Source organism: Phacochoerus africanus, chromosome 6 (assembly GCF_016906955.1).
Source record: "Phacochoerus africanus isolate WHEZ1 chromosome 6, ROS_Pafr_v1, whole genome shotgun sequence".
Lineage (NCBI taxonomy): Eukaryota > Metazoa > Chordata > Mammalia > Artiodactyla > Suidae > Phacochoerus > Phacochoerus africanus.
This window is the reverse complement of record NC_062549.1, coordinates 116,128,450-116,155,807: the sequence shown is the minus strand read 5'-3', so window position 1 is coordinate 116,155,807 and position 27,358 is coordinate 116,128,450. Positions and strand designations below refer to the sequence as shown.

At 34.9% G+C, this 27,358-nt stretch overlaps 1 protein-coding gene across 1 annotated transcript in view; it reads right to left on the bottom strand.

The window, feature by feature from the left end:
* The window catches only part of COL11A1 (collagen type XI alpha 1 chain), a 202,896-nt gene that overhangs the window by 47,581 nt on the left and 127,957 nt on the right, over window positions 1-27,358 (bottom strand). Inside the window, exons 39-46 of the mRNA XM_047785169.1 lie at window positions 26,843-26,950; window positions 26,366-26,455; window positions 26,055-26,108; window positions 12,948-13,055; window positions 6,837-6,944; window positions 5,587-5,640; window positions 4,433-4,486; window positions 3,550-3,657 (exon numbers count right to left, since the gene is read on the bottom strand). Coding sequence (XP_047641125.1) covers window positions 3,550-3,657; window positions 4,433-4,486; window positions 5,587-5,640; window positions 6,837-6,944; window positions 12,948-13,055; window positions 26,055-26,108; window positions 26,366-26,455; window positions 26,843-26,950 — 684 coding nt within the window. The remainder of the gene's footprint in view (window positions 1-3,549; window positions 3,658-4,432; window positions 4,487-5,586; window positions 5,641-6,836; window positions 6,945-12,947; window positions 13,056-26,054; window positions 26,109-26,365; window positions 26,456-26,842; window positions 26,951-27,358) is intronic.

Genomic DNA, 27,358 nt, shown 5'->3' with positions numbered 1-27,358 from the left:
AAATTAATGGAATATTATAGGATGATAATTATGATACTAATACTGTAAATATGAATAGCTTGTGTAAGTAATAAAATACAATATAAATAAATGTGCATACTATAAGTTTAACTTTAAAATATGTATTAAAATAGGTATGATAACTATTGAACAGAGCCAGTAAAAGTGGTAGTAAGTTTTACAATGGTAGAATTATGGATTGTTTTAATTTTTAAAATGTTTTCAGTTTATCGTTATGTATATAAATCATATATTTTAAAATATTTTAGTATTTTATAATAATATTTCAGATACAATCTGAGAAATAATAAGTACACAATACAAAAGCTCTACATTTGTACTGGAATTTTAGTAAAATTATTGACTTGGTCCTACACATTACGGCTGCAAATTATTTGACCAAGACCCACAGCAATAAATATATTTTACTTATTACCTAGTAAACGTGCACATGCAAAATAGCTAAACATGAGTTTGAAAAAGTAATACTTACGTTTAATGAATAGAGGATGATCTTTGACATTCTTGTTCTATTTTCCCTTATCCCTATACTTCATTTTTTAAAGGCTAGTAATAATCCACTACATTGTTTTTGTGATCTACCAACTCCATATGACCGACTCTCAGTTTGGAGACAGGGTACTTTACCAAGTATATTTGTAAACTTTTTTAATGTTCCATATATCCATTTTTTATGAGGAAAGAGAAATTACTGATTTATAATGGACAACATATACCAGAATTTCATTTATTTTTTTTCTCATATGTCAGTTAGATGTCTAGGAAAATAGCCTGTTATATGTACTTCCCAAATAGTAATCACTAGCTTCTAGAATTACTACTGAAGTTCCTAAGAGGAAATATGCAGGTAGTGTTTCAGATTTTAGCCTGCCTAAAAATTACCTGGAAGAGATAGCTAAAATTTTAGATTCCAAGATTCACAATCTAAGAGAGTCAAGCTCACTGATGGACTAGATGAACTTATATTCTTAAATAGCAAGTAGATTTTAACACAGATGAAATAAGTATTTCATTTTAAGTTCACTTCATAAGTAGTATGCATTACAAATTAACATAATTAAGTTCTTAGAAACATCAAATAATTAACAACCACATTCCTTATCTTTTGTCCAGGTTTCCACTATTTTCAGTATAGAATGCGTCTAATTTGGGATCCCCCAACTGAATGTATATAAATATTAGTTCATAGTTGTCTTTTATTTCTGTAACAAGCCCAGTTCTACACTGCCATCTTTTATTTTATTTATGCATATGATTATTCCTAATATTAGTTCAATAGAAAACTCCCAGGAGTTCCCGTCATGGCTCAGTGGTTAACGAATCCGACTAGGAACCATGAGGTTGCAGGTTCGATCCCTGGCCTTGCTCAGTGGGTTAAGGATCCGGTGATGCTGTGAGCTATGGTGTAGGTCGCAGACGCGGCTCGGATCCTGCGTTGCTATGGCTCTGGCGTAGACCGGCGGCTACAGCTCTGACTCGACCCCTAGCCTGGGAACCTCCATATGCCGCGGAAGCAGCCCAAGAAATGGCAAAAAGACAAAAAAAAGAAAAAAAATAAAAGAAAAAAGAAAAAAAGAAAGAAACCTCCCAATAGTAAAGGATTGAAATATTCCTTTTTTATGAAGTTTGCTTATAGTTCTAGTTAAGACAGAATGTTCTTCTTATTAAAATTAATAGAAAGTCAAATTATCTTGTTCTAGGAACTGAATGTGCAAAATGGCACTCCAGTGTTTCAGTTTTCATATGTCCTGGCTTTTTCCTAGGGAGTAATCTATTCATGAAGAGATTCTGTTCTAAGGTCTAAGTGATGAAATAAAATAAATGAGTTCTCATTCTATATGTCTCCTTCATATGCAAATAGTAAACATCAAATTGAAAAATCGTCATTTAACCAGAGTATTGGACTATTATTATTTATGTCTATTATAATTGCTAACATCTATTCTGCCATGAAGACTCAATTAAAGGCTGCCGATGTGATTGTGAATGTGTTAATTACATTAGCATCTTTACACATTTCTGATTTAAAGAGGTAGCTATGGGAAAATATAATCAATTTTTTAGTGAACAGATTTCTTGAGTCACCCTCTTCAAAGAGCACATTTCTCATTCTGTGGAAATATTTTAATTTAATATTTTGTAAATATAAGCTACCAAGCATCTTTTTTAATCATGTGAACTAAATTTCTAAATTACAACCTTATTGAATTCAGAGTAATCACTGAACAAGCAGAAAATGAATGATATTATATCCATGGGCAATCTAATTGTTAATGCCTTATTGTCAAATATGTGTCATACATACTGATATATACTACCCAAGATTGCTTATTATCATGTAGTAAGTACAAAAAGAGTTAAACATAAATGTGAAAGTGAAGCTTTTACATTTTCCAAGTTGAAAAGGAATTATTTTGGCATTAAAATAAAAGTAGAAAATTATAATACCATGTTCACTTGATGTCACTCAAAACAAACATTGAGTGTTATGACAGTCTAATTATATTTCTGTAGTGAACTTGTATAATTATATACATAATATTTAATATTAAAAACCAATATTCCATGACTTAGGAAAATAAAAACAAAAATAAAATTTATACAAATTCAACTTTTATTTACGTGTCTATAACATCACAAAATATTAAGTACAATGAGCCAGATGATTTAATTTAGTCATTTCTAAATTTACTAATGTGGCATAACTAATATCCATATGGCACCCAGATATCATTTAAAACAAAATTTTATAATCTTTGAGAGGGTCCCTAGGTTATTGAATAGGCAAGTGAAAGAAGAAAGCCAGATATTTCCAAAATTTGTAGGAAGCATTTGACATCACATGGAGGGGGTGGAAAAACAACTCAGAACAGGAGATGCCTTCTGTGCAATGCTTTGCCTAAAAATCCAGCTGTTAACCATATTTGAATGAAAATTTCTTGCCTTCAATAGCCTACATCTTGATACTTCCTTTCCTGAATGTTTCATAAAATACAAATTATAATTCTAAATTTAATGTTATTTTGAATGACCAATTTACTGTTAATTTACCTATTTTTTTTTAACATTTACTGTTGGCAGTTTCTATTGGTTGTCGCTATCAATAGTATTCTATTTTTCACAAGGCTTTTAATTTTTGCTAGGTACCTGGAGCACTAATTTCCTTCTATGAGAGATGTGAAAGAACCCTTCTAATATCTGACCTGTAACTACCACACTCAAAGAAGGCTGTAGCTCATTTTCTAAAAACAATGAGAGTGAAGGAAGGAGGTAGTGCACCCAAGGTGGGGCTAAAAGAAACTCAGACACAGAAACCAGGGCTGATGCAGCTTCAGAAAAATTAAGAAGAGTTGATAAAAAGCAGTTAAAGTTCAGATGTATGTTTAAGGAAAACAGTTATTATATTTAAACATTGTACCCCAATTCCTACACTGAAAAAAGCAAAGCTGCTCGTTTTACATGCACCGGAAAACCTGGTGTGCCATGTGCGTGGAAAGAGCAGAGTACACGATCCCGAGAACCTCTTACCTGAAGGCCTATGGGACCAGGAGGTCCTGGGAAACCTCTGGCACCCTCATCACCTTTTTGTCCAAACATCCCTTGCTGGCCTCTGGGACCTGGCTCACCATCACCTCCCTGGAGAAGAGCAATGAAAATGATCACAAACGGGAAACATCATCATTCTGCTCTAAGTCGTCACAAAAATACAGCCATTTCTAATTTAATCAAAGATGGTCTATTTACAAATAACCCAGTAAAAAGTAGGTTAAATTTCCATTGTCTGAAGCTCCCGTTGTGGCTCAGTGGTTAACGTATCCAACGAGGAACCATGAGGTTGTGGATTTGATCCCTGGCCTCGCTCAGTGGGTTAAGGATCTGGCGTTGCTGTGAGTTGTGGTGTAGATCTCAGACTTGGCTCGGATCCCGCGTTGCTGTGGCTCTGGTGTAGGCTGGCAGCTACAGCTCCGATTGGACCCCTAGCCAGGGAACCTCCATATGCCACAGGAGCGGCCCTGGAAAAGGCAAAAAGACAAAAAAAAAAAAAAAATCCATTATCTGCTGCAAACACACCATTTTTTGCTCAGCTTACATTATTTGATTCCGGAATATGACTAATTTTGATTTTCTCATGTATATCAAGTGAGTAAAGCTATCAAATAAGGGAAAAACAATGTTCAGAATTTCCTACAAATTAAGCACTTCTCAATGGCTTATTATATATTTTTACTGAAGTCACAGTGCTTTTTGTTTATAAAGATCAGCTTAGATATTAGATAATTTAAACTTGAATCAATGTTAAGCATCCAAACAAACTTAAGACCCCATGAAATCGACTGGTTATGCGGCAGTTCATAAATTTAATGAGAGGATGGTGAGGATTTAGATTTGCTGAACAAAGATGAATACTTACAGCAATTCCAGGGGCACCAACTGGGCCTTGAAGACCTGGGGGACCGGGAGGACCCTGCAGTGAGGTAAAAATCGGTAATTTTGAAACTGAAGCCCAAAGAGCCTCACCTATGTAGGGCGGAACATTTGGTCGATCAAAATCTATTAAGCATCTCTACACTTCTTTGTAAAAAAAAGTTTCTTGCATTTAGTGCAGTCAACCATTATTTATTTTACTCCTTGAGACTCAGACTTGCAAACTTGCAATCAATTTTAAATTGGCAGTTATTGAAAGCATTCTCCTCTGTAATGTTGCAGATGTTGAAAAATGGATTTCTATGCTAGTATAAATCATCTTGAAGTTTCATATTTGAAAATCTTCAAACTACCAGATTTCTTTAATGAGATATGTGTGGGTCAGAAAGAGCACATGAAAAATTGATCTACATGCCTCCTTCAAATGAAAAACAGGATGTGAGGTATTCTATACAGACAGAATGTAGTGATATATGAAAATGTAAAATTTTTCTTCATATGTAAACACATACCATCTCAGTGTTATATATTAAGTACATGAGAACTCCTTATTTTGAGCAACATATTTCAGTAGTTTTCTGAGTCTTACATGCATAAATATTTCTTCTTCACTGTCCTTTTTTCTATATAAATAACTGAGCAGGCCTATAAAAGATCCAGACACTAACACGAGCTATTGGGTTATACTGCTATTTTTCTGAAAACTGCCACACACTGGGAAGAGTGCTTAAAGCATAGACTCTGAAGGTGTGGTTCAGGAACCACTGGGATGCCTGAGGCCCTTTTAGGTTTCCACTAGAACAAAATCCTTTTCATAACAACATTAAGATATCATTTGCCTTTAAACCATATGGTAATTGAACTAATGATGCAAACATGATGGAGGGTAAAATTGCTGATGCTTTAGTTTCATTTTGCAGCTCTTAGGTTTTGGAATTATTGAATTTCTTAACACATAGCTTTGAAAAGAGGTTTCATTAAAATTGACAGAGCCTCAAACTGAATAGTTACCACAGAGGTAATATAGTATTAACATTATCCTCTTCAGATAGGTAAGCAGTACTATGAAAAAATTTCCATGGTTAATAGCAAATGGAGTTAAATGAATAACAGCTCCTCAATAAAAAGTAGGAAACTCACGTTTTCTCCTTTGTCACCTTTGCTGCCTTTTTGTCCTGGTTCACCAATTTCACCCTGTATTTGAAAGATGTGAGTTAAATTTTATCTTGAATATGCCATTGCTGCCTTTGCATTGTCATCACTATCATTTTATTAAATTTTACTTGAATGTCACTACTTGCTAGAATTTCATGTTACTGTTTAAACTGGAAAAGTCTGCTTATCACTTTTTAGTATTGACTAACACTGCTTTTAGTATTGATTAAAATATAGACAAACAAAAGTCAACTGAACTTTAAGGAATACTGCAGCTAGATTTTTAATTCACAAAATCAATTCTGTCTGAAATATCATCAGTCTACATGGATAATGGAAATACATTGATTTACATAAAAATATAATTGCACATTAATCAAAAATTGTTTTTTCTCCTAGTTTTCCAAGTGTTAAAATGTTATGTATTATCAGAGCACTGGTGAACAAATTTTGTTATATCACTTCACAATAATATTAGAAGATAACATTAAATTCACAAAACACAAAAACATTCAAAGCTATACATTCAAAATCAAGAGCTTAGAATCTTTACTTATATGTTAGTAAAAAAAATAGAGAATGGAGTTCTCGTTGTGGTGCAGTGGTTAACGAATCCGACTAGGAACCATGAGGCTGCAGGTTCGATCCCTGGCCTTGCTCAGTGGGTTAAGGATCCGGTGATGCTGTGAGCTATGGTGTAGGTCGCAGACGCGGCTCGGATCCTGCGTTGCTATGGCTCTGGCGTAGACCGGCGGCTACAGCTCTGACTCGACCCCTAGCCTGGGAACCTCCATATGCCATGGGAAGCGGCCCTAGAAAGGGCAAAAAGGACAAAAAAAAAAAAAAAGAGAATTATCATATTATCAAATACGAATTGAGCTGATTCTTAAATTTTATCTCTGCCATATCAAAGCCATTATGACTAAATGTATCCCAGTAATCAAATTAATTTCACATTTAATTCAGAAACATATATTTAAAAACAGGTCAGCAATTTTAGCATCTATTTTTTCTCACTACCATTGTTCTTATCTTGTTTACATCCCACATCCTATTTCATGGAATTATGCTAATTCTCCACCTCTAAAATAAAACTTGAGCACAAGGAAGCCGTATGAAGCTTTGGAAAAGATATCTTTAGATTCAGCAGCTAATCTTAGAAAAGCTTCAATCTAGGATTTTGAGAAAAAAGTTCTTTTTCACAAGATGTACCAACATGCATACAGAACACTCACCTTGTCTCCATCTTCTCCAGGGGACCCAGCAGGCCCTGCAGGCCCTGGGAGACCCACAGGGCCTTGTACGCCATCTCTCCCTGCGGGACCTTGGGGACCTTTTTCTCCCTGAAATCCAACAGGTCATTATTTTACTGTAAGAAACCTGTTAGTTAGCTATTTGTTACAATTTTTAAGTGCAGCTACAACAGTCATACTCTGGCTTCCAAATCTGACAAGGAAATTGCTTTAAAGTCTCCCCCCCCAAAATATATTTTCCAGTAGCAAATGGTAACACAAAAGGTCCCTACATTCCTTTGTGATTAAGAATAATATCATCATCAACAATTTATGAATCCCAAGTTATGGCTTACAAAAAGTAATTAAGACTCAACTTAGAATTTTTCCTTCAATCACTCATTTTCAAATCAAGTATATATATTGATAAATAGATGCCTGACACTTGTGAAAACTCATCAAGCCTTTACTTTTCTTCTGTGTTGCCTCTGAAATAGCTGGGCATTGACTATTAGCATAAAAAAACATAAAATGCATTTGCTCATATGCCCAACTTTATAATATGCTTTATGTGTATTCTCTATTTTTAACAAATGTTTCATGAATTCTTCCAAATTTTGACATTTTGATTCATTGTGGCTTTCACTGATTCAAAATGATAAGGCTGTTAGCTTTTTAAATTTTTTGTTTATTTTTTGACAAGGGCATTATTTTCTTCTTTTAAAATCTCGCTATTTTGTGTAGTTTAAAACACAGTGTTTTGGGAGTTCCCGTCATGGCTCAGCGGTTAGCGAATCCGGCTAGGAACCATGAGGTTGCGGGTTCGATCCCTGGCCTTGCTCAGTGGGTTAAGGATCCAGCATTGCCGTGAGCTGTGGTGTAGGTTGCAGACGTGGCTCGGATCCCAAGGTGCTATGGCTCTGGCATAGGCTGGTGGTTACAGCTCCTATTCGACACCTAGCCTGGGAACCTCCATATGCTTTGGGAGTGGCCCAAGAAATGGCAAAAAACCAAAAACAAACAAAAAAACAGTGCTTTGATAATGAAGTGGCAAAAAAAAAAAAATCCTTTAAGGGCTTAAATAAATCATTTCCTGATAGTCAAGGTTTCATCAGTTTCACACAAGGTACATTCCTAGTTGCACCAGTGGTTTTCTTCTATTATACAAGCTGGGAATCCATGTCACTAGCTCCCATCTTTGCACTATCCTGCTCCTCAACCCACTTCCTTCCCTCCATCACCTCCTGTCTCTTTACAATGACTGAGTTTTATCTCTTGAATATACTGACTTCACTTTCTCTCCACCACCTAACAGCTTATTCCCAAAATACTAGTAGCCTTCTTTTGAACTATAGAAATAACCCCCTTCCTTTTTCACATCTATTCTTATTTCCAAAATATTCCCTGTGCTGTAACCAGAGAGACAATCAGATTAGCTTACCAACATTCTTTGGACAATCTACTTGTCTACCGATCCTAAGCTAATGACCAAGCTGTTAGCGTGGTCTACCGTTACCTGGCTCCTATGACCTGTGCAGCAGCACCCAGCCTCTTCTTTCCCTCTGCACTTCAACCCCCTTAGACCTTACTTGCAGTTAAACCTGATACCCTTCCTGCCACTTGGCCTGAGCACATGTTGTTCACCTGGCCTGGAAGGCCCCTAGGAGGACCCGTCACCTAAATTCCTCCTCATCTCTTACATTCCATCAATGCCCTAAGGAAAAGCTCTGTTTCCAGCTTCCGTACTGACACACACCAGCACATTTCTTTACATCATTAGCCAGAATTTGTTTCATACATGTACCTCGTGATCTTGCTTATATAAGCCCTATCAGACAATACATTGTGTGAGGGCAGAAACTCTTGTCTGTTTTTGTATCACATTGTATCTCCCTGGCGTGTAGCTCAGGGTAGCCTTTTAAGGGATATTTGTCAAATTAGTTAATTGTTTAATGAAAATCAAAATAAATATCGATAAAAAAAAGTTAACTTGTTAACTGTGATTTATCACTTTATCGGGTTCCATACAAACTTATTTTTCAAAACTGTGCCATAATTATCATTTAACACATACCACCGATGTCACCCTGGAGACCTTTTATTTCCTTCAAATTAAATATTGCAACTTCTCAAACCTATCCTACTCATAAAATATGTTATGCTATTCACACTGAAGTTTATCATTTTTGAATACATCAGCTGATTCAGATCTTTCTCCTTAATGCATGAGCCCTGGAGAACCTGAACTCTAAATATCGATTCTTTTATATGAGACCATCCATTAATAAAACAGACTAATTCTTATCTGCCCGCATCACAGTACACATAATCACTAGTTAGGAGTCACCTGCTGTTTGTTTATTTCTTCTGATTCTGGTCTGTGTAGAGTCAGGAAAAAATTTTCAACCTATCTATACCACTGTACATTTAGACTCTGTACGCACCATTCTGCAAGATGATAAACTCTTCCTCCACTATGTATGTCTTGGCCCAGGACCCAAGGACTACCAGAAACACAATCCATCTCTCCTTAAGTGGCTTTTATTTCATCACTTCTACCTCTTCATTAATATTAATAGCTGAATCTTAAAATTGATAGGATTAGCCACCCATTCCCTTATCCTATGTTCGAGTTGGCATGATCTTGTATTTACCCTGCCTCCATGCCCTCAACTTTTTATAGCTCATAGAATCCACCCCCCCTTTCTCAAAAGCTAATTTATGCATTTATTTTCTAGCTATTAATTAATCATCATAATGACAACACTCTGGCTGACACACACAATGATGATGAGGAGGAGGAGAATAATTATTCACTGAACAATCATTGTTATGACCCTACAAAGTGATACAGAACTACAATTTCGTCTAATTACCACAAGAATTGTGGTTATCTTCTTTTAAGAGATAAGGAAACAGTAGTTTAGAGGTGTTAAACAACTTATCCAAAATTATGAACTAATAAGAGAACTGAGCTCCCAATCCGATTTTGATCAGCTCAAAGCCAGCAGTCTTGGTCTACTCTAGCTCCCTAACTTTCTCATTTTTTACTGATTCTTTCCTTATTATCTGTGAAGTAGGTAAATGTATGTGCATCACAACAATAATCACAGGAAATACATTCAGTTCTGCTAGTACTTCCACCCCTGACCCACTATTCTTTTAGCTCCAAGGCTTAGTTAATTCTTTTAGCCCCAAGCCCAAGTGGAATATACCTGTTCCACACCTTATCATGTACCTTCTTTTTGAACCGAACTTTGATTACCCTAAAGTCATGAACACCCAGCTGGCCAAACCCTGATCTCTCTTACTGTTTCAGTATTTTTGATCTTTTACAATATTCAACAAAGGAGACTCTTTCATCTCTTGCTGTACATAGAGGTGTGGCCCTGGATATATTTTGTATCACTCATAGACTCTTGTACTCTCTCTCTCACTGTATCCTTTCAAAATCCCCACCATTATGATTCTCCCTCAAGGAGAGATCTTTATTCTCCTCTTTCAAGATTGCATCAAATGAGGATTCAATGACATGGTTCCTACATAACTCTTATTCTAAATAGTGTCAAGATTTGCAATCCTGACAAAGATCATTCTCTCTCCAATTATATTTACACAGGCTCAAAACTATAAATAATTTTTTCTCTGATCTCCACCTACTATTGCCTAATCCATTTTATAGTTAATACGTTGCCTTCATTGTGTCTCAGACTCAGCATTTTTCTTTCCATTTCTACACCCTTCTTTCAAATAGATGCATTATTGACACAGCTGTGTTGATAATACAGCTCTATGTACCTGTGTCCTTGAATCCAATACAATTAATAGTTTTCCTCAAGAATTAATAGTTTCCCTCAAGAATCATTCTTTCCATCAAAATATTTCTATCAATGCAAGTAGTTAGAGATGTTTTAGGTTTCTTTCCCTTATCTGCTTTCCAGTATCCCCATCCCCCTGAGGTTCTTATCTGATTAATTATTTTGGGAATACATATTAGGCTGCACGTATTGCCATAAGTCACGTGGACATTCATGGGTCTTGTTTTCCATTTTCTCCCTTCCAAGAAAGTGGGTTGGTAGGTAAGTGGACCAAGAACTTGTCTTTCACAGGCCCCATCTTGTCTTCTCTTTCTTTATGTGAGCCTTGATCTACTGATAGTTACATAGCACTTTATAACACAAGTTGCTCAGAGGAGTCAAAATCCAAAACTTATATTTGGGTTTGGAAAAAAGTAACCCATGTTTCCACTGGTTTTTACCAAACCTCTGCATGGAGGTCTATGGGCACTTTCACCCAGCACTCCCATAACCATTTTATGCTACAACCCCTCAATAGATCCCTTCTTCGAAAATACTACCTATCACAGTGTCCAGCACTTGGTCACTCTCAATAACAATTCGTTAAATAAAAGAACAATGAAAAGAACATTTTGGAGTTTTTGTTGGTGATGGGAACAGTGGAGAGAGGACAGGAAGATGAGCAGAGGATTCCTCTTTCCCTTCCTACTCATAACTCCATCAATCACCAACAAAACCCTTAACTTAGCTCTTCAAGGGCTTCTGTCAATAACTTTCTATCTCACCAAAGCAACTTACTATCATTTTCAGTACTTCACCATATTCTTGTCTTTGTTTCAGTATTTTACTGTCTTCATTTGGTCAAGGTATTTAACCACTGAAAAACCCAACATTTGATTAACAGCACAGAATTCTTGTCTTCTCTAATTAGCATGTTCTCAATTTGTATACAGTACAGTGCATATTCTTTTTCTCTGTACATTCTTCATTGTATTGTGCCAAGAATGGGTGCCCTGGATTTTTTAATGAACCTGCATGAAAGGGCCTGAATCTATGTCTTTTCTATCCCCTCCCAGTGCATGGTACACTATAAAAATTTTACAGACAAATCTTTAGTTTTTGAGGTTGGTTGGAAATTACAGAAATTGTAAAAGAGAAAAAGAAAAATGTTTTCACAGTTGTCTCTTAACATCGCAGAAAGTTATGTATAAATTTCCAACAAATTTACTAAGCTGGGAATATATTGCTTAAAAAAGGCCTCACCAGTTAAAAGTGCTTTTTCTGTCACCCTAAAAATTCTATACACAGGTAGAATGGTGCTATTCTAATATTCTAAATGTTTCTAAAACATAATGGATTACAGAAAAAGTTATTTTAATTTGGAAATACTTAAAAAAATCACAAACAGTAATGTCAACGGACAATGAAAGCAATTTGCGAATCTGACTCAACTTGCTAAAATTAAGGCCTCAGTGATAAAAAAGTATTTTTAAGATTATAGGCTTACACTAGATTGTATGTGTCAAGACTTATATATACAGAAAAGTATGGAACTCATTTTTTTGCATACTAAGAGTATTTTATACACATTTACTGAATACTCACACATTTACTATGAGTATTTTTTATATACATTTACAGCAATTTTTATATACGTTACTGAATGAGTTTGCATTTTAACTTTGGAGAATGAGAGACTGCTTTTTTTTTTTTTTTTAGTAAATTAATATGATTAAGTCAGAAACAGGAACAAAATACGGGAAGAAATATTGACAATGATACGTAAATCCAAGGAATAGAATATAGTCCATATTATTTTAATATAAAAATTTAAAAACAATAAATATAAAATAATTCACTAGATGTTTTCCATCTCATTCACTATAGATAAGAACTTAAATTACATGAGAAGGGCAACCACCTTTTATGGGTTTCACTCACAGACTATGAAAGTGTTTGGAAATGAAGTTGTATTACAAGAGGAGTGAAAAGTGCACATCCTTCTAATATAAAGCAGCAAAGTACAGTTTTAATCAAAAGTCCAATTTTATCTTTTAAGGAACAAAATCAGAAGTCTTTTACATTAATAATATCCAACTCCCTCACAGATATTAGGGTTTCATAGAGTGTGGAAAAATGTCATCTCATTTAATTGAATTTGAAATTTTCTGTATTATAAATACAAAAAGTGTGTTTATATGCCAGGCAGATATGCAGAAAGAATGCAGTGGAGTATGAAGAGCTAATATCCTTGAATAAAAAGTAATAACTTGTGCACAGTGGCAGTATAATATATTTCCTCCTTGAAATTACTTACAGGAGCACCTTTCTCTCCAGCTGGACCAGGAGGGCCCTGAGGTCCTGGCCGCCCTGGCAAACCAATTGGGCCAGCTGTTCCTGCTGATCCACGTTCTCCTGGTGAGCCCTGGTACAGGGGAAATAAAGGTGTTTTGTTATCAATGATGAAATAGTGATACTGGCTTAAGAATCACCTATATAGTCGTGGAATATTATAGTTTGCATGGAAATCACTTTTAGACAATCTTAAGATCTTAGACAGAAAGAGTTCTCACAACTTTAAATATTAAATTCTAACCCCAATATTAAGCACAGATACTAAAGTTAGAAAATAATGATAAGATGAAAAATATTTCAACATTATATATCTTTAATATTTCACGGATGTTATCTTTTTTCATTTAAGTGTTCATAATTGTTCTTTCTCCCTATATTCTTATGGATTGGCAGAATACGCTTTCTAGACTAGCATTTTAAAAATTGATTTCTGGACTCCCCCTCAAACTTGCTGAATCACAATTTCAAGTCCTAAAAATGAGTTCAGAAATTGTCACTGCATTGAAGTACAAATATAACTTTTACATAATAAAGTTCTATAATAACTACCCCACAGTTTGGCCTTTTTCCCAGAAAATAAGTCCTTAAATTTACTTTAGAGTTCTGTAAGGACCATTGGGTTTTATTATGAACACTAACCAGATAATTCACATTTGATCAGGTATGTCCAACTGAGTTTCAAAATAGATGCCATTTATTTTCAACTAATTTGCTTTAAATATATAATATGTAAAATAAAAAAAGAGTGGATACTGCCTTCCTATTAATTACCTCTATCAAAAATCTAAGAAAACATTAAATAAAGTAGGAATAAAAGAAATGCAAACATAGGTGTACTAAGTCATGTGAAGCTCAAGTGAAATCTGTTTAGCATTTCCAATTTCATTTAATGAAAGATAAGAGGAATATTGTCTTTGGGTTAGATTCTGAGATGGATGGCTAAGTGATAACATATAATTACTTTTCAGGATTGAACTAAATGTAAAATACTAGAAAATATGATTTTTAGCAGTTTTCTTTAATAATTAAGAAGTCTAGATAAATAACATCATACTTTTAAAACTCAAAAGAAATGATGTATAAAAGCCAGAAAATACACTACTTTCACATCTATTTTCTAATATTATTCTTCCTATGTAATTAGATGTTATTGTATTAAACAAATATGAATTGTTGACTTTGTTCTAGTTCATATTTTTAGGTAGAGAACTCTTTATTATTATTAGAGAACTTATTATGAACATAAGAACAATGATAATGACTAATGACAACAATTTGTATTGAGGTAGTGCTTTACAATTTAAAAATCTGTTTCACATTTATTTGGTCATTTTACTCTCACAGAACTTGTGTGGGGTTGATGGTACAGTTGTAGCATGGCCATTTGCAAGGTGAGGAGTCTGTGGCTCACAGAGATAAACTATCATTCTCATAAACAGGGAACCAGTCAAGAGCAACCCTGACCTTGGACTCCTGCTTTCTTCACAACACCACCCATTGCTTCTCTCTAATGAAGACATCAATGATGCCCAGGGACTATTTAATCAGAACTTCTTTAAATTCAGAACCTATTCAATTTTATGGAACAATTCCTGATTACAAAGGATTATGGCAATATTTACTATTTAATTTCCTGAATCAATTATTTTTATGGCTAAATTCACAAGCTACATAGAGTACTTTTGTTTTGTTTTGTTTTGTGAGGTATCTGAATATTAAAGCAATTAAAATGAATGAAGAGGATACAGATTTGAGATTACTGGGAACAACTTCAGAGAAACACCAGAATAAGTGATTTGGCCTCTCATTTTCTTTGTTTTAGGACTAAATAACTCACTGTTATGGTTGTTTTAATTGTAGGGTATCTTAAACTTAGGAGATAAAAATAATTTGAAGAAACTTTACCAAAAATATGGTTAAAGAAATCAGGAAATTTGAACTTGGTATAAATAAAAAGTGGCATTTCTACACTATAATAAGTTTAGATTTTTAAAACAAACTCAGGAATTGGTACTAATAACTAATCAAGAGTTGTGTGAAAACTAAGTATTTACCAATCACATAATTCAAATATGAAAAAAGAAAGGATTCAAAGGACAGCTTCAGTTAGTATCTTAGAAAATAAACATTGAATCTCTGTCCAAATATTATTTTTAATTTAACAATATTTTATGAAAAAGAGTCAACCACGAGTGGCATGTCTGTTAACCAGGTGGTGATTTTAGATGAATATTCCCAGGTCAGTGCGGAAGATGAAAGTAAGAAGAGAGTCCTCCAAGTGTTCTACATTCAAGAAGCATAGCCCAAAAAGGGGAGGGAATGCAAAGATCTCTCTCTTCATATAAGAGAGAGCAAAGTCAGAATGGAAGGCTGGAGGTTGAGGAGGAGGTCAGGGGAGGGATGAAGCTAGGCAATGTGAGAGAAAGGAGGGAGAGAAGGAGGAAAAAGAGAGCAAGAGCAAGGACCCTGAAATTGAGAGGGATGCAAAGATATGCCTGGGATTACCAAAAAGAGAGAGAGAGGGAGAAAAAGTTCAGTAATGAAAGCACTCCTTTTTTTTTTTTTGGTTAAAATATAAACAGAAGACAACATACATTATGACTGGGATGATTCTGTTTTATTCAGGAATCACTATCATACCTAAAGGTAAACAGTTTACCTGAAAATCTGATTTTTCGAGGATCAATGTGCATACAAGGTAACTAACACATTTTTGTTTTAACATTTTACTTGTAAAATCTCACAAAATATTACTACTCATTATCATTATGAAATCTGAAGTGGGCATTTGATAGCAGAAATATTTTATATGTAACTGACTATACAAAAAGAGATGCAATTTTGGTATGTCAGACCATGAAATCTTTCTCTTTTAATACTGTTTTAAATTTAAACCCCACCTTTTCAAATACTACCCACAGAAGGTATCACATTAGACTGTATTGAGGTTGACAGCTATGAAACCAGAATGATGAAAGGGGAGACTCACTGGAAAACAGAACTGTCTATTAAGAGAATTTCTTATTTTCCAATTATTGACTCTACTAAACAATTATTGTGCAGTACATAGAATTCCTGTACAACTTGCTTACTTTTCAGGTAAAGGTCATAAGACATAGGGTCTAGCTGATGTGCTCTGATGCACACATAGCATCCTCCTGAGTACTTCATAAATGGTAAAGAAAAAATTCCCTGATCATTTGTATCACCAGAGTTCACAAATATTATGCTAAATTTTAATAATTAGGAAAAGGTAGAAGCCCTTCAAGACCACTTCTACCAGAACAAGTTCATATTGGTTGAACACTTTCTAAATGAGAAAACTTAAAGGAATTAATGATGATGCTTATCTCTTGTCCAAATAGTTGTTCTGTGACAGGCATATAGTTCATTTGAAGTATGTTATACAATTCATTTGAATATTTGCCCTTTGTCACTACTGTTTTTTTTTTGTTTTTGTTTGTTTTTTGTTTGTTTGTTTGTTTTTTGTCTTTTTAGGGGTCGAATCGGAGCTGCAGCTGCCAGTCTACACACACAGCTATAGCAACACGGGATCTGTGACCTAATCAGAGCAAGGATGGACCCTTAACCTACTGAATGAAGCCAGGGATTGAACCCGCATCCTCATGGATACTAGTTGGGTCTGTTACCACTGAGTCACAACCTCTGAGCCACAAGGGGAACTCCTATCAGTTTAATTTTACACCAAAGAATTATTTTTAATTCTGAGACCTATTCAATACACATGATGTTATGGGACTTTTTCATTACTTCCAACTCTAATTTTAAAAGTTAAATATCCCTTTCTTTTATGCAGAATTTGAAATTGTTTGAGTTCATTAATTTTTTGAGAATATGTTTATCTTTGATCTTCTCAGGAAAATATTCCTATAAACATGCACAAGAAATCTGGTTGTACTTTATATTTCAAATTGCAATGTGAAAATTACTGTCTCCTAAAATACGCTCTTACTGTCCACGCCAATATGTCTATTTTTACCTCTAAGTACTTGGTCACACTTGTCTTCTACCTTGGTCGCTCTTTGGTCTTTTCCTGCACTGTTAAAACTCCAGCCACTCTTTAGCTCAGGATCAACAACCTCCTCTCCCAAAAGATGGATTATTCTGAGAATGTAAAGCACGAGGCTTCCTTTTAAATATCCCTTACATGGTCTATGATGGTACTTGAGGTTTTCTACCATTATTTTCTGAAAGAATTATTGTGGCATTTGGCACTGAATTTTGTCCTATAAATACCTCCCTGGCTTCACCATAAATACTTCCAAAGTATAAATATTTACTGTATGAATGCCGTAATCATTAAGAATAATGAACATAGGAACACAATACAATTAGATAGATGCACTGGTCTTTTTATAAAGCATGTGAACACGATGGATATGCTAAAAAATTTAATACCTAAATGTACTCATGTGTAGTCAATAGAAATTTCCCAAATTTGTAGGAGAATATCAACTGAAAGCAGACTTTCCATAGAAAGATGTGGTATAAAATTAAGAGAAATATATATTATCTTAACTGGATGCATTATGACTAAGTTACATGAAAATAACTTCTGGTTTTATGAAAAGAATGCTTATTAATTTCATAGTGAAATATATTTAACATTTTAAAACAATCACATATTTTCATGTATATCAAGCAGAAAAAGAATACTTATTTGAACCAATGATAATACGTATTTTTGTAGCTATTTTATACAGCATTTATTACAAAGTTTATCTATTTAAAATACTCCCTGGAAGCATTCCTAAGATTAAATTTCAGATTGCCAACTTGCTTGTGAAAACTGCATTAAAATTAACAGTAATGAATTTGACTTTCTTGAAGTTAAAATATTGCTCATGATCATGTCACAGCTCATTAACTATGTACCAGCTAGTGTACATATGTATGCTACAAATGTAACTATATAACTGTTATGTAAAACTATGTAACAGTTTTTGTAGATGAAAACAAAACTTTTCCAATGTATATTTGTGCCCTACAGTACAACTGCAATCCCATTTTCCATTAGTTATTTCAAACATTCTATATGACTAGATATTTTTAATAACAGCATGCTCTGGAATGATTTTATTTTATACATCTATAAATGAAAGCTGAAAATCTCTAATGATATCTATTGATTAAGTACATGATATTACAAACTTACAAATCCTATTTAAATATCCCAAGGCCAAATTTTAAAAGAATGAGCCTTATGAATCCTTTAATCCTGACTGATGACTGAAGAAATTCCATTTAAAAAAATGAAAATTTAAACCTGATATTAAAAAGAGAACCTATTTACACATTCAAAAGAAGTGCAGTGAGAGTTTACTCTCTTATGACACTGACTGGGAATAGAAAACGTATTGTGGCAAGTATCAGCCTGTGAGAAATTCACATTGCAAAATTGCATTTTTCACACAAAGGGTAGACATTTATAGTTATAGAAAATTATTAAAATGCTTTGTAACTGACTATAGTGAAGAACAGAGAGCTTTCTAATTGTCAGATAAATAAACAATCACATCTAAGATGAATATGTTTGGGTTTAAACATAAGTTAAACGAGTAACGATAGACTCTTAAGGGTAAGATTTTTTTTTTTTTAATTGATCTTCAGCACTTCAAGTAGTTACTGGCACCCAGCAAGCCCTAGGTAAATGTATCAACTCTACATGTGATCTTTTCCTTTCCTGCACTGGAACAAACTAACTTTCATTTCACTCACTTTTCTCGCCAATAAAATGGGGACGGAAATAATTTACCCCCTGCTTTTTGACATTAATGTATAGGTACATCTAAAGTTTTTTGAACAATATCTGTCTTTAAAGCATTAATGCAACGAACGTTAGAGAGCTCTACATGAACAGCTATATATTTCAAAACTAGATATGCCATCTCAAATGACTGCAGAGGTGAAACTTTATAGAAGAGAAAACTAAGATGTGAAAGTGTATATGGTATATCTAAGGCCATACTGTTAAAAGAAAAGTAGAATTTTTCCCACAATATAACATTTTTAATCCTAATTTAAACTGTATACTCATCTCTCTATAGCACTCATAAATGTTTTTATCCACCAAAAGTGCTTAACTGGAAAGAACTCACAGAAAAAGAAGCTAAAAACTATAGAAATATGTCCCCAATTTGTGATTTTAAATAGCAATGGGGACATAGCAAATTAAAAACTTTTCAAAGGTATGTGGGAATTACATGAATTATAAGCACTATAATATCATGAAGTATTGTTATTTTAATATTCAACATTAACCACTACATACAGGTCATTTGTTTTCTTCAACTTAGGAGTGGACATTTATCTATTTTTATAATTAATTACTTTATTAATTTATTTATTTTTCTTTTAACAGCCACACCTGCAGCATATGGAAGTTCTTGGGCCAGGAGTGGAATCAGAGCTGCAGGTGCAGGCTACAACACAGCTATGGCAACACAGGATCCAAGTTGCATCTGTGACCTGTACCATAGCTTGCGGTAACATGGGATCCTTAACCCACTAAACGAGGCCAGGGCTTGAACTTGCATCCTCACAGAGGAAAGTCTCGTCCTTAATCTGCTGAGCCACAACAGGAATGCCTATCTATTTTTAAAAGGGAGGAATTTACATTTCTCTAATCAGTGACCTTCAAATTTATCTTAGCTTTATCCTCTTCTGCAGCCCTTTTCCCTAAACCTCCCAATGGTAATGAAACAAAAGTCAATGGCACCAGTTAATTTGCTTGAAGCAATGAAAATAGTGGTTATTTCTCTAATTCTTCACACACAGAAGAACACCAGGTAAAGACTTTCTCTGATTTTCACTGCCTGTTTCATATTCTGAGGCGCATTTGTAAAGTAAAAGAGGTAAACAGAGAAATCATCTCATCAGCATTCAGATAAAAAGGAGCCCACTAGAGAGAACAAACATAAACACAAGTTCTATGAACCAGAGCTGTGCAAGTAGAAAGCAAAAAAGAAAAAAATCTGCCCTACTCTTTTTAAAGCCAAGTTGACCTTCAAGGTAATACTAGTATAAGATATTTTTCATTCTCTGGATTATATATATTTTCGATCAGATAAGCTAAAAATTCAGATTAAAAATATCAAGGATTACCAGAATTTAAAGCATAAATTCTGAATGATTGAGTCAAAGTCCTACAATATCTCAGTCTTTGGTCATTGATCCCCTCACCATTTCTCTATTTGCCTATCCTGATTGGATGTCAAATTAGCCCCCTTAGGTCTACCTGAGTCTCGATGGGGAAAATGTGCTTTAATTTTAAAAAGAATAGCACATGATCATTTACTCAATACATGTAATTCTTCTAAAAACATGTCTAGCCCCTTGTTTGAGGAATTTGTAAAAGCCAGTGAAGAGATGGTTCTCTGGACTAGGATGTAGAAAAAAAAAAATTAGAAGAAATAGGAGCTATGGTAGGAAGGGCATTTAAAATCCTAAGGGTAGAGGCAACAACAGGAAGTAATAGCACATAAAGAGTAAAAGGGAATCATCACGGGAGAGTCAGGATATAAGAGTCATTGGAAATGGATAAAGACTGATATATTGCACAGCTGTGAAATCTTTGACATTTACATTTTTGCAGCTATGTATCTGGCCCCTCTCATATACATTCTCCATATGAACTCCCACTCCTCCCAGGGGAAAAAAATGAAATGTGGTTGTTAAGGACAGAGGGCTTTTACTAGCACACTGTGATATTTCTTTCGCCGCCTCATTTTTAGAGAAATATCTGTTGGCAACACGAGGATTCCATATGAGAAAAGAACGCATGGAGGAGGGATCACGAAGGGAATACATTTTCCTTGATTTTGTTTTCTGAAAATATAGGTGGTAGGTGCAATTGGAAAACTTGTTTGCATAATATATTTGTATATATTGTGTGTGAGCATAAATATAGAATGTTAACTCTGTGTTCAACATAGGAGAAAAATGTCGCACTGCCTTCCTCTCTTGCTGTTCAGCCCCTTGCTTCTTCCTGCCTTATGTGTGTGTGCATCAAGACATTCACTTAGTGAGTAAACCCCCTGAGATCAGGAAACATGCCCTGCTTTGATGGGCGCCTATTACCAGCTCTTGTGTACATCATCGTGCATGCAGTGACCACTTGGTGTTTGCCAGACTTTAGAAGCCCGAAGTCACAGTACCCTGTTGGGATACTTTTGTTTGTCTCTAGCAGGGAGGGGCACTAAAAACTTCTCAGTACACATTCAGTACCAGTAGCCAAACCTTCAGAGAACTGTGACCTTGAAAGACCAGTTCTTTGTTAAGAGGACAAACAGTGATGAACACTTCGACTATACCTAGCACATAAAAAACTGGCTTCTTGGAGTTCCCATCGTGGCGCAGTGGTTAACGAATCCGACTAGGAACCATGAGGTTGCGGGTTCGGTCCCTGCCCTTGCTCAGTGGGTTAATGATCCCGTGTTGCCGTGAGCTGTAGTGTAGGTTGCAGACACGGCTCGGATCCCGCATTGCTGTGGCCCTGGTGTAGGCCAGTGGCTACAGCTCCGATTCAACCCCTAGCCTGGGAACCTCCATATGCTGTGGGAGCGGCACACAAAAAATCATTGTTTTCACCTTGCCGCCTTTGTTCTATCTTTTAATATATTGCTCATTATTTACTATGTCATTTTATCTATTTCATATCCATTTTTCCTCAGTAAACTATAAACTGTATGTGGGAAATGTCCACCTAAAACTTCATTAACCATTAAACATGAAACACCATGAAAACTTCAGCTTAATAGATTGGCCTAGTCAAATATTTATTTAATTATAGTTTTTCATAAGAAAAGACTTATAGAGGCTTATATAGAAGACATAAGTAAAAGAATATAAATAAGAAATGTTAGGTAAGAAAAATAAATAGAAGTAATTTTTTTATCGGCAAAAAATAGGACCAACAATACTGGTAATTTAATCCTAGAGACTAAGGCTTTTCCCAATTGGATGTCTATGGTTTGGATTCCCAATTGGCTCCATCTATGGTTTATGAAGTCAAAATAATGGGTCTTGCCCAGCATTTTAAGGAAGTAACTATGACAAAGTATAGTTATAATACTGAAATACATCACATATGCTTTTGTATAGAGTTGAATTTCAAAAAGTCATAAAAAACAGCCATAAAGCAAGGAGTCATCATCTCTATTGTGCCCCAAATTTGACTCCATGATTTCTATAGCCATAGCAAAAAGACAAATTTAATTTTCATAACAGTTATGAGAAAAACTAAAGCCAGCTAAATGCTCAAGAAACTACAAATACTTTTAAGGCTGCAATTAGTAAGAGATTTTTTTTCTGAGGATATTCATAATAAGAGCCTGCATAAAAATTTTGCGTATCCTCAAAAGATCCTTTTTGTTGATACAACTGTACACATAAGAGTTCCTCTAAATACAACCCAATGGCATCACAGTTAGACCTGTCAGAGTTCACTAAATCCACTACTGCAAGCTGTTATAACAATGTGATGCACATAACCTGGCCTGTGTTTCCAACTGAATGGATTATAAATAAAAAGAGTGGATGCAAAATATACCTATAAATAAATAAATACACACAAGCATGACTGTTCAACATATTTTGCTTTGTATGGGTCAGAGTATTAAAAGGGTATAGTGTTTAAGGTGCATAATTGTGACATGTACAAACTTCACAAAAATCTCACTATGAACAAGAACTGCTGATAAAAATCTTGATTAGGGCTTTTAGTTTTTTTTTAGTTCACTGATGTCTTGTGAGAATTTATTATTACTCCAGTATTCTAGAAATACACAGCACAAACATCCTCCTTAAGAATTATATTCTAGGAGTTCCTGTTGTGGCTCATTGGTTAACGAACCCGACTAGTATCCATGAGGATGTAGGTTCTATCCCTGGCCTCACTCAGTGGGTTAAGGATCTGACATTGCCATGAGCTGTGGTGTAGGTCTAAGATGTGGCTCGGATCTTGCGTTGCTGTGGCTGTGGTGCAGGCTGGCAGCTATAGCTCAGATTCGACCCCTAGCCTGGGAACCTCCATATGCCATGGCCTAAAAAGACCAAAAAAAAGGGAGAGGGGGGAGAGATAATTGTATTCCAGGATAAAAAAATATTAAGGATTCAATAGTATACCAAGAAACATTTATGGTCAATAAATACCTGTACATCTGTTTAAGCAGTTTAATCTCTGATTTATTCAAATTAAGCAGTGGTTAAAAAAGCACATATAGGAATATTAAAGCCTAGTAAGCTATAATGTTCATTCCTATAACTCTTTTCCTTTTGATGAATTTTTCACTGAAATAGAGAAGGGTGAAGAGGACTTGATAAACTGAAACTGAGAGACAGAGAGAGTTGCAGAGAGAGAGAGAGAACTTTATTATGCAGATGGTTACAAAGTAAGAGATACACATATCACATATCTGGAAATGAGTCTACGTCATGTGTTATGGATTTTTGTTTGCAAAGGCCTATGCACTTGGGCAAGTTGTTTACCTTCACTAAGTCTCAGATCTCTTGCTTTTAAAAATGGAAAGAAATATTTGCTAGGTCAGGTTGCAAGAATCAAGATAACAATCATCAAGTACTTAGCATAAGAGTTGAAAGAATAATATTCTTAATAATTTCATTTCCCCTTTCTATTTCCTTTACCATCTACATTCTTTATTCACGTCTTTTTTTCCTCAGAGAACTTAACCACGTAAATATTTTTCCCTTAGTGTGAATAACTGTTGAATCTCCATCCCTCTCTGTTCCTATGAATTTTAGTTCTGCCCTTGCCATTACTCGGTCAATATCCCTCAGGTAAAGTTAACATGAGACTGATATAAATTCAGTCCTATCTATTACAGAGCCATGGAGTTCTGCAGGATAGTCATGCCTTCATCCCTTATGATTTACAATTTCATTGTCTCTCGCCAACTGACTGGAGAGTTCCCTCTGATATTTCAATGTCAGTGTCAAATATCAAAATAGAACTTTTTTATTGCCAAAGAAGTCACCACTCCTTCTTTCCTTCTTTCTTTTTTTTTTTTACTATCAATTGAAAGGGAAATCCATAACAAGTCTTGAACTTCAAAAAATAAGAATTAACATGAACACGTTTTTCTGAATAAATTATAGTTTACAAATATAAAAATCAAAAATGTTGTTTTAATCTTGGTAATTTGGAATAAAAAAATTTCAAAATCAAATTTCACATGTACATAACTGCTTTACATGGAGTGAACTGAGGCTTGTTTAGCACTTGTTATGGATTAGGAGTCATCATCATGAACCTCTTAACTACAGTTTATAGCAATTACAGTAAAAGCATAAAGAACTAATAACTGTGGAGCATGTCTTTCCTTTCGGTGTGGTTCCTTTTCCAGCAACTCTGAGAAGCAATTTTAATTGGTTGGTGCCTGCAGAATTGGATATGTTAATTTATGATAAGAATAGGTTTTACGTTCAAATAAACTCACAGTGAGCAAACTGTGGAGCATTTCTATTAGCAAAATAAAAAAGCCTTTTGATTCAATACAAGGAACTCACAGTCTAATGAGAGAGAGAAACAATCATACTCTAATGCAATTTTTAAAATACAAGTCATAACGAAGAGCGCAGACGGTGAAGAACTTTCACTAATAACTGAAATGGAAGCAAACTGTCCAAAGATGACTTTAGAGAGATTTAACATTTAAGCCTGATCTCTAAAGATTGATAGGATGATTTTTCCGACAGAGAAAAGAAAAATGGGGTGTCCTGGAAGAAGTATACAGTATATTCTCCGTAAAGCATAAAAGATCATGGCAGTATGAGAAGCAAGAAGTTTAATGAATTAAGAAATTGGGTAGAAACTATTACATCTGGAATGGATAAACAATAAGGTCCTACTGTATAGCACAGGAAACTATCCAATTTCCTGGGAAACCGTAGTAGAAAATAAGATAAAAAAGAATGTAAATATATGTATGATTGAGTCACTTTGCTGCATAGCAGAAATTGGCACAACACTGTAAATCAACTATAATAAAAAATAAATGTTAAAAATTTGGTAGAATTAGAGCATAAGCTTTAAGGAAAATAAAATAGATGATAGTGATTGGAATCAAATTTTGAAGATAACTTGTTGGTCATAACAAAAAATTTGGTTTCCAAAGGCAGCATGGGGCCACGAGATATGTATAAGCAGAGGAATGGCATAGGTAAGGATGTGTATTAAGCTTTAACTCCAGAATCAGTGGGCAAAACTAACTGAAGAGGCTAAGAAATGGCATCAAGGAGATAAGTTAAGACAGTATTAAGCAAGGAGAGAAAGGAAAGGGACTGAACAAAGGTGGTAGTAGTGGAAATGAAGAAAAGGGGACGCGCAGAAATATTTTGGAGGTGGAACTCATTTGACTTCAACTTGTTATATTATGGAAGTTGAGAGATGAGTTAAGGCAACTTTCAGCTTTTCGGATTGGTGAAATAAAAATGGGGGATGAGAAGATACCTCAAAAATTGGCATTCTGGCTGTTATTGGTAACTTCATAAAGACAAAATAAAAATGAAGGTAAATTTATGGAAAAATAAGGCTGTATCTATTGCTTTCTGAGGAATTGATATGTATTCTCAAGAAAAAAAAAAAACCTGAGGTCAAAATCTGATATTTACTCACTTGCCAATTATTTTATGAGGTTACACTAAGAAAAGCACTCTAGGTAATATACAAAATGGATATATGCTTTTCATATTTATGGGATATTTTTAATAAGCTTTGATAACATTCAAGTCTCACCAAGCAGTCAGAATCAGACAAAATATAATTTATTACCGCAGGTATTATAAGAGGCAACGTAGCTCCTTCTACCTCCTGACAGCAGTGGTGAAGTAAATATTTTCAATCATCTAAACTCTTCTGTTTCTGCACTCATTAGAGCATGCAATTAGTAGAAACCAGGCATTGACTGATTTGATTGACATGTGTTTATTTTCTCAACCACACACTGTGGGATCACAGCATGAGAGTAATGAAAGAAGAGCTTTAATTTGCAAGCATGGATAGCTGGCTATTTATTATAATCATACTTACAACTGGACCTGGTGGGCCCTGGGGACCTTCTCCTCCTTTCAGTCCAGGTGCACCCTGGGAAAAGGGGGAAAGCAAAGAAAACGAATCTATGTGAAGTGAATATTAATAGAAGGCGATGCATGACTGACAAAACGAGAATGTTAGGAAATGTTTGCAGACACAAATATATATTACTGTTTGACTTATGACAATCAATGCATATGCTTACATACTTCCCCTTAATTACTCATGAATCTTCATTTAATTTAGATCTAAAAAATGCTTCTAATAAGTAATTTCATTCACATGTTTTATGAATATGTTAATCATACCTGAGCTCCAGGTAGTCCTCGTTCACCTGGAAAGCCACGTAGTCCTGCTGGTCCATCTTTCCCTGAGACACCTTGAGGACCTGGGTCACCCTAAAGAATATAACACACATCCATCATAAGGAGAAATTTCTACATGTTCCCACAGACAAAACTGGGATTGCTCGCTGTGCGTAAAGCCTGAATACCATTTAATAAAGAGAGTGTTGTGTGGAATGTCACAGATATTAAAATGAACTGACTACTATCTACAGTTCAGAGTACATATAAATGGATGGTTTTATGGTCAATGGAATGTTTTCCTATACTGTTCAGTCAAGCCTTGAAGTACAATAAACTGAATGTTTTACCGATACATCTTTCTGACTTTCATGTAAATACTATGCCAACATTTAGACAATCTATGAACAAGTAATGAGGAGCTGCAATGAAAAGCAAATGGATGTTTTCAGCCAAGAAAATTCCTTGAGCATAGTGTACCTTTGCACCTTCTTTTCCTGCAGCACCAGGAAGACCTTGCTCACCAGGAGGGCCAGGAGGGCCAGGATGCCCCCGTTCACCTATTGGACCAGTCTCACCAGTTGGTCCCTAAATTGGATAAACTTCGTTAGATTATTCTCATGATTTTGGCAAAGATAATACAAATCCAAAACAAATATCACTCCTTTTCACAAAAGTTTATCATTTTCGATTATTTTTATGATGTCCTAAGAAACACTTCATATAAAACTCTGAAGAAGTCTGAAAGATTATGTGTAATTTTGACTAAAATCTGAGAATATAAGGGAAATATATAGATAAATTCAAACAGCTGTTTTTTGTTTACTACTGGGATTGTTTCAGAGTGAGGCCAGACCAAGTATTGTTTTTGTTTGTTTGTTTGCCTTTTTGTCTTTTCCAGAGCTGCACTCACAGCATATGAAGGTTCCCAAACTAGGGGTCTAATTGGAGCTGCAGCCGCTGGCCTATGCCAGAGCCACAGCAATGTGGGATCCA